General features: G+C 51.5%; 1 protein-coding gene across 1 annotated transcript in view; it reads left to right on the top strand.

Moving 5' to 3' along the window:
• The window catches only part of LOC130377652 (cadherin-7-like), an 11,304-nt gene extending 949 nt beyond the window's left edge, over nt 1–10,355 (top strand). Inside the window, exons 2-7 of the mRNA XM_056584809.1 lie at nt 252–505; nt 2,070–2,206; nt 2,719–2,840; nt 3,691–3,808; nt 5,473–5,730; nt 8,205–10,355. Of these exons, the coding sequence (XP_056440784.1) occupies nt 252–505; nt 2,070–2,206; nt 2,719–2,840; nt 3,691–3,808; nt 5,473–5,730; nt 8,205–8,779 (1,464 nt within the window). The 3' untranslated portion in view covers nt 8,780–10,355. The remainder of the gene's footprint in view (nt 1–251; nt 506–2,069; nt 2,207–2,718; nt 2,841–3,690; nt 3,809–5,472; nt 5,731–8,204) is intronic.
• The last annotated feature ends 428 nt before the right edge of the window (nt 10,356–10,783 follow it).

The raw sequence follows: 10,783 nt of genomic DNA, 5'->3' as shown, positions 1-10,783 counted from the left end.
CCCTCCCCCTCTCTTCTCCCCTCTCCTCCTCTACTCCCTCTCTCCCCCTCTCTCCCTTCTCCCCCCTTCCTTTTTCTCTCCTCCCCCTCTCTCCTCTCTCTCCCCTTCCTCCCCTGCCCCCCTTTTCCTCCCCTCCCCCCCTCTCCTCCTCTCTCCCCCTCTCTCCATCTCTCCCCCCTTCCGTCCCCCTCCCTCCCCCCATCCCCACCTCCACCTCCCCCTCCTCTCTCCACCCCCCTCCTCCCCCCAAGCCTCTAGACTACGAGACCAAGAGCCGCTTCGTCATGGCGGTGGAGGCGGACAACGTGGTGGTGGACGAGCGCTTCCTGAGCGCCGACGAGGCGCGCGACCGGGCCACCGTCAAGGTCTTCGTGGAGGACGTGGACGAACCGCCCGTTTTCGGCGCCGACGTCTACGAGTGGAGGGTGCCGGAGAGCGCCGGGGTGGGCACCGAGGTGGGGGTCGTGAGCGCGAGGGACACGGATACACGGAACAATCCTGTCAGGTACGGTGGTACCCCCCCCCCCCCCCCCCCAGCCCCCCAAGCCCATGCCACCCTGTCCAAACTGACACCCAGGAATAGAATGATATGTGCCAGCTAGCTAGCGACGTATGCTAATCACGCGGCTAGGAGCCTGGAGTTGGCGCGGGGGGGGGGGGTTTTGGTTGGTGTTCCGGGGAGGAGATGAACAACCTCTGACAGCGTCTCCTCAAAGCCTTCCCTTCGCTGGGGCTCGTAAAAAAAGAAAACTGAAAAAAATAAGAAAGAAGTGAAATAAGGGAAGGGAGAAAAAAAAGGAATCATTCCATTTCAAATGGCGCGTGGCTCGCCGCCCCCCTTGATCTCTATGGATACCCCCAACATGGTCATATTTATCTCGTATTACTTTAGTCGGAAATGAGCCCTGCTGAATAAATCATGACCATTTTTATACCTCCCAGCGTTTCCTATCTGCGCCACGGCGGCGGCGGCCGTATTATCGCAGGGCGACCGCGCCACCGCCACGCACAAATGTAATAAAGCCGCGTAGAGGTTGGCATATGGAATTTAGATTTTCCCTTCATTTGCAGCCGGAGCACGTTGCCGTTGGAGACGGGGACGGGGACGGGGACGGGGGGGGCGGGGGGGCCACTGTCGTCCTTAGAGTTTTAAGAGTAGCAGGTGCTTCATATCTTCCAATCAGAGGACCCCCCGCTCCCTCGGTTAGCCACCGTTTTGGTGATCCATCTCGGAGCGAGGGGGTAGATTCAAACCGACGCGACAGGTTCTTCCGGAGGGTTCCGCTGAAACGGGGGAGGAGGGGGACGTGTGCGTCGGTCGTCAGCGGAACGCTGGTGTTTTCTATTTTGTCAAAGCTGCCCCCAAGGCAGCGTACAAATTCTCTTTTGTTCTTGTTTACACTCATTCAGCGACGTGGTGCGATAATCACTTCCCTATATAGGAGCCGTTAAATGGTGAGAACACTCATTCTGACCCCTCTTTGTTTCCTCTCTCAATTCAATTCAATTGAACATATTCCTTCGCACATGACTGTGAATAAAATCAAGCAGGTATTTCTACTCAAACTAAGAGATGACACGTCTCGTTTTCAGATTGATGAGGCGTAAATACTTTTTTCTTTTTATACCCATATACCTACCAGCCAGGTTGATATATGGGGTTTTAATTTGAAAACAGCATCAAATTAGCATTAATTGCCCCAGTCAACACAATTCCATGAGGTGTTGCCTATGTTCTTTAAAAATAACATTGGCGTGGGTGTCAGCCGCTAATCAACCTGGAGAATCTTAAAGCCCTGAATATCGCAAACATGGAACCACTGACATGGCAGACACAACTCCCTCGGTGTTGACATCAACTGTCACCAGCTCTTTGTCGGGCGTCTTTTTGCAGATAAAGAAAAAACGAAAAGAAAAAGATTAACAAAAGAAAGAAAGAAAGAGGAAAAATATGGTGTAGCAACGTAGCTAATTCACGCTGGGCCTATAATATCGCTCCTCTTTTTGTATACAGGGAAAAACCGCATCTCTCTTGCTAAACGCCTGTCCTATTCATTCTTCTTTTTCAGATATTCAATTGAGAGACACAGCGGTATCAGAAAAGCTTTCAAAATAGACCCAAACAATGGCTCCATGACGCTCTCCCAGCCGCTCGACCGGGAGGCCTCAAATTGGCACAATGTGACGGTTGTAGCCACCGAGACAAGTAAGGAGGAAATGTCTTCAGTCATATCCAGAGCGGCTCTCACAATGTAGACGGGTTAGAGCCAATTTAGCGGAGCCAGGAGCTCTGAGCCACTCGCTGGAGGGAGAGGGGCTGCCGGCAATATCTGTCCAAGCAAGGGAATTTAAATGTGAATGTGGAGATATGAAGCGGCGAGACATTTTCTCCTTTTGAAAATGATTCAGTGTGCATTGCCTCCCCCACTCTTCTGTTCAACGTATTGCCATTCAGCGAGCGGAAGGCGTTGTTTGGCTTCAGTGGCTATTTTGTGTTATTGTTATTCTTTTATATACATTGTGTTGGCACGCTGCTCGGCCGCAGTCAGGGAGATACGGCCGACCATGAGGCATTCGTCATATCTAAAGTGTTACCGCGACAGGGCCCTTTTTACAAAAACGTTTACGAAACACACTCACACAATCACACACGCCTGTCCCTCCCTCTCTCCCTCCCTCTCTCCCTCCCCCTCCCCCCCCCCCCCCTCCCTGGCTCAGAGCAGAGCTATTTATTCTCGGCGGCGGTGGTGTTCATCAAGGTGCTGGACGTGAATGACAACGCTCCGGCGCTGGCCAGTGATTACCGGCCGTATATCTGCGAGGGGACTCCGGCGGGAGAGGTACATGTATGACTCTCAGGATGATGATGATGAAGATGAAGGCTGCCTCAACAGTTCCCAGAACCTCGCTGTTGCCATGGCGTTAGTGGTACACAAACAACAGGGGACTGGTGTCATAGCGGGCAGACCCTGTCATTATGACGTGCTGGAGCTGGCTTCTTTTAATATACGTTGTATGATATTGTGGGTCTTCATGGGTAGATATATTCAATATTTTCTTTGTATTTACAAAAAATTGATAGGATGCATGCATTGAGGGCCTTTGGGATCCAAGTAAAGATGAGAAGGAGTAGGGGTATGGGTTTTATGGTGTATATATTGCATTTCATGTATATTTCTCGGCTGTATCTTCAGCTGAAGTTATTTTCTTTACGTGACTGTTTTGATAATGTTAAACCTTCCCTCTCTCTCGTTCTCTCTGTGGATCCCTTTCTGTTATCATAATGCTTAACTGTCTCCTGCTCCTCACCCTCCCTCCTTCTCCCTCTTTCTCCCTCCCTCTCCATCGCTCTCCCTATCTCCCTTCCTCCCCCCCTCTCTCTCTCTCTCTCTCTCTCTCTCGTCTCTCTCTCTCTCTCTCTCTCTCTCTCTCTCTCTCTCTCTCTCTCCTCTCTCCTCTCTCTCCTCTCTCTCTCTCTCTCTCTCTCTCTCTCTCTCTCTCTCTCTCGTCTCTCTCTCTCTCCACTCTCTCTCTCTCCACTCTCTCTCTCTCTCTCTCTCTCTCTCTCTCTCTCTCTCTCCCACTCTCTCACTCTCTCACTCTCTCACTCCCTCCCTCTATTTCTCCCCCTCTCTCTCTATCGGCCCTCCCTCCCTCCCCCCCCCACTCACACCTCTCCCCCCCTCCCAGCTGATCCAGTTGCTGGATGCGGTGGACCCTGACGACCCGCCGGAGGGACATCACTTCTACTTCTCCATGGTCCCAGATGCGCACATCAATCCCAACTTTACCATCAGAGATCACCAAGGTCAGCCCCCCCCCCCCTATTCATCTCCCTCCTCAGACCCGTACGGTGACCCCCCCCCCCTTGGCCTTCTGCAGCCGCCAGGCTACTGGGCATCGCTCACTCTCCACCCCGTCCCTCATTCATAGAGCCTCGCACGCCCACCCCCACCGCCTCCACCGCTGTCACAACATGGGACAGCTTAGCATATTAGCACAATTTTTGCAATTTTTTTTACCTCAAAATGTTAGATTGAACAGTTGGCGCAATGCCAAGATTATTTCGGTCACCATTTAAATATTTTTCTGCAAATTCAGATTCTGCAAATATTAATTTTTGTGTTATTATTTCATGTTTTCTTGGTTTACCAACGCAAAAACACAATCGTAACCCTCAATCTTTACCAAGGTAGCTGCTCACTAGGGTCTGCGATACCTCTGTTGGAGCCACTAGTCTGGTCTAGTCTGGTCTACTCTGCTCCAGTGCAGCCTCTACCTGCCCAGGCGTCCTTGACCTTAGCTATCTTCCACCCACCTACTCCTTAATGACTTTATTTCCTGTTCATTAATGGTGTGTATCTAAAAAGCAAATTCACTCGCTTTGAATAAAAGCGTCTCCTAAATGACTGAATAGTGAAAAGTTAATGGAAAGAAGCATCACTGGAGCCTAAAACATTCAAATGTGTGTGCGGCGTTGTGTGTGTGTGTGTGTGTGTGTGTGTGTGTATGTGTGTGTATGTGTCACTGAGTCACACTTCATAATACTAATACATCAGGCAAATTCAAGGCGGCAAACGTGATTCAATAAAGGAGCCTATTTCCATGTGTGGAAAGACATATTTGCTTAATGCGCTGCCATAATCATACAGGTGCAGCCAAGGGCAGAGAGGACATCTAGCAGAATGACTTTAACAAACGACAAAGCGCCGGATAAGCTTGTTCCCTGTCTTGTTCGCGGAGATTAAAGACGCTGCGGCACAGCTTGCATTGTTCAGCTCTTAAACACACGCAAACACACAGAGGCTCAACAGCGGAGCTCGGCAGCATGAGCGAGCCAAGAGCTCTGCCTGGGTTAGGGGTTTCATTCCCACTGGTAGAGCAAGGCATTAATGCTGCCAGGGTTAGGGGTTACATTTCCATCGATAGAGAGTGCAAGGCATTGACACTGCCTGGGTGAGGGGTTTCGTTCCCACTGGGTTGCCCATGCAAAAAATATGTTCTCTAATGGAATTTAAAGACGCATTTGATTAAAATGTATTACAATCAAAGGCCATAATTATATATACCTAGACTCCATTGGGAATGGGGTTTATCTAGTTATAAACCTTAAGACCTCAGCATCCTCCAATTTGAGAGAGAGAGAGAGAGAGAGAGAGAGAGAGAGAGAGAGAGAGAGAGAGAGAGAGAGAGAGAGAGAGAGAGAGAGAGAGAGAGAGAGAGAGAGAGAGAGAGAGAGAGAGAGAGAGAGAGAGAGAGAGAGAGAGAGAGAGAGAGAGAGAGGATAGATAGTCTGCAGTACCTGGTGTTCCACCACAGATGGTTTTGTCTTGAAGCATCAATCCCAGTGTGGGTGCTCAAACACTGGGATGTTGGAGGCAGGGGGGGGGGGGGGAGATGTCTCTCATCCTCCTCCCCCCTTGCTCCCCCACAACGTCTAACCCCGCCCCCTCCTCCTCCTCCACCCTCCAGACAACACGGCCAGCATCGTGAGCCGCCGCAGCACCTTCACCCGCAAGGACCGCGCCCACTACCTGCTGCCGGTGGTGGTGGCGGACAGCGGTGTGCCCCCGCTCACCAGCACCAGCACCCTGACCGTCACCGTGTGCGGCTGCAGCCCCGCGGGCCACTGCCCCCTGGGGGGTGCCGGCGTGGAGGCCCGTGCCCTCTCCATGGGCACCAGCCTCAAAACCCTGCTGGGCGTGCTGGTGTGCCTGGCCACGCTCTCAGGTGAGCTCCGCCTCCTGACGGGGTGTGGGTGGTCGTTGCGGGGGGGGGGGGGGGGCAGGTTGTTAAGGCTCAGTTATGGTTCAACGAGTCGATGCAATGCCCACGCGGACGCTTCCACGCGGTCGTTAACCTGTTTTGGTTCTGCGTCGGGTTTCAGTGAGCGGACCAATCACAGCCCTTGCTGCTGCGTCGCCTCGACGCAAGGTGAACATTTCTGGGAGGCGCACGTCGGGCCCTTGTGGTGGACGCTAGGAGGGTCCTCAAAACCCCTTGCGTTGCCTCGGATGGAACCATAGCTAAGCCTTTATTCTGAAGTACGGCGGCTGTTGGGTTTTCTGCCTCCTGCCTCCGGGTCGGATCGTCGCAATTGGCAATGTGTGGGGGAAGGACAGGAACGCGAGGGCGTTCGTGCCCTTGAGAATCATTCGCCGTAACGCTCCCGGCGTTCCGGTCAGCCTGCCGCTCTGCTCCAGGAGAGTGGGAGTTTTTCGTTTTGACATCCGTGGCTGTTTTTGAATCGTTATTATGTTTTTTTCGATTGGGTTAGCACACGGTGGGGGTCATGGGGGAGAAGTTGTAAGCGATAGAATGAAATGTGTGGTGACAGTGCATTTGTGACGGACCACAACAAGGTCACAGTGAGGCAGTGTGTGTATACCAACAGACCTGCCTAATGGCTCGTAGCCGCATACTGAGCGTGGCGGGACGTGTGCATACGTTCAGCGGGACGTTGGGGTAAAAACGCCGACGTGGAACAGGTCAAAACAATGTGGGTGCAAGCAGATGTTATTTAATTTCTCACATTTCTGTGAGAAATTTGACACATTAGACCAAAAGAAGGAGCACAGGCCAAAGAGAGGTTGAGAAGCACTGCTGTGTTTGGTATAATGTGGATGTGTTTGTACTGTGATGTGTACTGAGCCTCTAGGGGTACAACGATTAACTCCTTTCTCATTGCGCTGAATTGAACTCTTTCCCAGCAGATGTGTTGTGTTAGCGCGAGCTAATGCAGCTCCGCCCTGACACAGTGAGTACAACCCCAGCGCTAGGCCCTAGAAGCTTTTCTGTAACCAACGTAACTCCCGTGTTAATTCCCCCAGCCCGTACCACCATCCTCTTCATCATCATCATGTCTCTCCCATTTTCTCTCTCTGTGCATCTCTCTCTCTCTCTCTCGCTCTCACTCTCGCGCTCGCGCTCACTCTCACTCTCACTCTCACGCTCGCTCTCACGCTCGCTCTCACTCTCACTCTCACTCTCTCTCGCTCTCGGTCTCTCTCTTTTTTTCTCTCTCTTTTTTTCTCTCTCTCTCTCTCTCTCTCTCTCTCTCTCTCTCTCTCTCTCTCTCTCTCTCTTTCACACACTCTCTCTATCTCTCTCACTCTCTCTCTCTCCCCCTCTCTCTCTCCCCCTCCCTCCCTCCCTCCCATCTTCACCACCAGTGATTCCTGAACTCACCTGTGTGGCTGTGTGTAACATTAACACAGTTCACCAAACCCGGTTCAGATTGGCGTTCAGCAGCCCGCTCTCTTAACGACTGCGTGTGATGCGCACTACATCAGCAGCTTCAGTCGCTCGCAGCGGGACGTCCCATTGGTCAGCAACCTCAGGAGCAATGACCTCTGCTGCTCCTCGATGCGTCCCCCTCCCCCTCTCCTTTCACGGGATGAACCTGGGGGGGAGCTGGTTGAGGGTGGAGCTAGTTGAGGGTGGAGGTGGGTGAGGGTGGAGGCCGGGGTCGGGACGTGACTCCCCGAGAAAACAATACCGATAAACATCCTCCTTTCTATGTCCCCCCTGTCCCCCCCACTTGTCATTCAGCTCACGATGAACCAGGGACTGTAATTCGTCTTCAGTCGCGTAGGTTGGAAACTGAAATGTGAAACGATCACTTTAACAGGCCTAATATGCAGCGAGAGAACCCTTATTTTTTTCTCCTTTGTGAAACCCAGAAATGAAAGGAATATGGAAAGGTTATATCTGTTTAAGTCTCTGCTTCTGCTCTCCAAATTCTTTCTGTCACCGGCGCCCTCTTTGCTATCTTTCTTATTTCTATCTTTCTCTTCCACCTTCTTTGCTCCTATTGATCTCTTCTATCTCTCCTCTCTCTTTCTCTGGTCTTTCTCTTCCCCTTTCTCTTTGTTCAGTCTCTGCTCTCTGTGTTCTCTCTCTCTGTTCTCTCTCTTTCCCTCTCTTTCTGGTCTCTCTCTGTTTTCCCCTTTCCCCCCTCTCTCTCTCTCTCTCTCTCTCTCTCTCTCTCTCTCTCTCTCTCTCTCTCTCTCTCTCTCTCTCTCTCTCTCTCTCTCCCCCTCTCTGATCTCTCTTTGATTCTACCTTTCGGCTCGTGCTTCCAGTGCTTCGACCCTGAGTCTAAACCAAGACTAGTTCCCAGCTTAACCAGTCCTAACCCAGCTCTGCCCCCCGCTGAGGCCGCTGTCTCCTTGGTAACCCCCCTCTGTTCCCCGGCTCCCCAGCGCTCTCCGTCCTCACCCTGGGGGTGAGGAGGAGGAGGAGGCGCAGGAGGAAGCAGCAGGAGGTGTCCGGGATGGCGGAGGACGTCGACGGGGAAGACCTGGAGCTCCCAGACCAGGTGTCCCAGAAGGTGCTGCGCTACGGCGAGCCGAGGGCCCCGGGGCCCCAGCTGGCCTCCACCCCCTACATCTCCTCCCCCTGCTCCTCCCCCTCCTCCCCGCCGTCAGTCCCGCTGCGGCCCCACCCCAGGCGGCGGGACAGGAAGCTGCGGCGGGCGGAGGTGGCGGCCAGCATACGCATGTCCCTGCGACACTCGCACCTGATTGGCCCCGAGGACGAGGTGTTCCGGCAGTTCATCTTCGACCGGCTGGACGAGGCCGACCGGGACCCGTACGCCCCGCCCTTCGACTGCCTGCGGACGTACGCCTTCGAGGGGGCGGGCTCCGACGCCGGCTCCCTCAGCTCCCTGGACTCCTGCGGGCTGGCCGACTTCGGGCCCGAGCCGCCGGCGGGCCGGCCCAGACCCTTTGTGGTCCCGCTGACGCCCTGGTACGGGTCGGAGGAGGACACCTTCTGAAGGCCCCACAGGTGGAGAGTCTGTCTTTGTGTGTGTTTGACTTTGATTACGATCGCAATCTTTAAAGGGACTTCACCGGCCCCGTGTCTAGACGGCCACATAGCGAACCCCCCCCAAAGACTTCCCTAAAGACCTTGTTTCAGCTGGAGTTTGAACACTATGAGATTGAATAAATGAGGACTGAGAGATCTTTGGAGGAGGGCGGCGTGTCACGACCCATTGCAACTTTGTGATACTTTTTCGTACCGTCGTTGGGTATGAGTGATGTAGTGAGCGATGTTGGGTATCAAATGCACCAGTCACTGTAGTGTTACACTGGGAAGCTTAACCCCCTAGCGTTCTACTATCGTGGGCCGGGACGCCCAACCATCTCTAGGCCGCATAAACCATCAAAATCAACGTCTTGTTTCAGAACAACCCTCCATACATCTGCATTCACACAAACCAAGGCGTTGTACAATTAGTGTCTGAGCAGCTTAACCCTTTCTCAGTCAGCCCTCACAGAGCTCAACACACCCACCAACACATCGCCGCTGTCGTACCTCGGTCGTACCTTGGTCGGGACGTCGATGAGTTTACACCTCAGCGTCACAAAAAGACGTGCGTTACTATAGGTCTGAATAAGAGTGGGGTTATCAGGTAGTCTTTAAGGTAGGCATAAACTTAGGATTTTACCAGCTTTCTCGAAAATAAAGTCTTGTTTTTAGGAACTGAGATAAAATGGCATGGATTACTTTGTTCATGATCACCAGAAAAACTAAGTTTTAAGAAAGAAAACGTTGCTGTGCTTACTAGCCCTTTAAGGACAGTGGGTAACAACTCCAAAACTCAAACTAATAATAGAACACTGGTCAGGGATCCCTTGTCCAGTGAACTCTGCCGGTGTGATAGGCATGATTGTAAAAACGACGAGACATATTGTCTGTTCAATGTCTCCGATCATCATGATCGATCGATCGATACATTCTTAGAAACCCTCTCTGCTACTCTCTGTAGCTTCCGTCATCAGCAGAAAATAGATCCAAGCACTCTGTTAATACACTGAACACAAAGGTACACTAACCAGGCTGTAGGACTTGCAGTATTTCGTGTTGTAAGCATTTTATACTATTATGCATACTATTATATATACTATTTTTGTTGACGTATTTTGTGTAACAAATTTTACAGTCTATACATTTGTATGAAAATGAATAATATTTCAACCAACCTTTTGGTGTCTGCCTGTGTCTAGCGATGGTTTGGGAAGTGACCTTGTTATGGCAGCCATTTACAGAGTGAACAACCAGGCTTCAATAGATGTTGAATTGATTAGCGTTTTATTAATGCAGTTTAATCATTCATGAATGCAAAAAGAGATTTTTCCATTAATGTAGTTGAATGAAATTCAGTCTTTTGAGTCAAAGGGCTGAACACATTTCGTCTTCAAGGACACGCACAATCATTTAACTCATGTGTATTTATGTTTTATTGGGAGATTTTATTGGACTGATACCAACGCAAGCCCCTTGTGGTTCCCAGAATGGGATAAATATGTTTTGGGGGAGGGAGGAGTTGCCGGTGAATAAAACGCATAGTTCACGTGTAACCATGGTCTCACGGCTCGAAACAACATGAAGCCAGAGGAGCTGTGGAACCCCCCCCCCCCGCCCCCGCAGCCCCACACCCCATGGCTCAGGTGATGTAGGCCCCGCGGCAAAGAAAAACCCCACCTGGGTGGTTTGCTGCTGCCAGTCACTCCGTCCAGCTAACGTGCGTGCTAAATACGATCAGAGCTAGAGGGAGGCAATAACAACCTAATGAGATGGGTGATCTGATCTGAAATCACTCTGGAGAGCTGATGTGAATGTGGAGATAATTGAAATGAGTTCAATACGAAGTGAATACTGAGCTTATATCTAATGCTACGTTAGTATCGGTTGGAGACTGAGCTGGTGTCTGCTTTTGGCTAATGCTCCATTACTATCAGTCAGACACTGAGCTTGTTCCATGCTATCGTTAATG

This window comes from Gadus chalcogrammus, chromosome 23, assembly GCF_026213295.1.
Source record: "Gadus chalcogrammus isolate NIFS_2021 chromosome 23, NIFS_Gcha_1.0, whole genome shotgun sequence".
In the NCBI taxonomy this organism is placed as follows: domain Eukaryota; kingdom Metazoa; phylum Chordata; class Actinopteri; order Gadiformes; family Gadidae; genus Gadus; species Gadus chalcogrammus.
The sequence above is the reverse complement of the archived record's forward strand: the minus strand, read 5'-3'. Positions and strand labels throughout refer to the sequence as shown.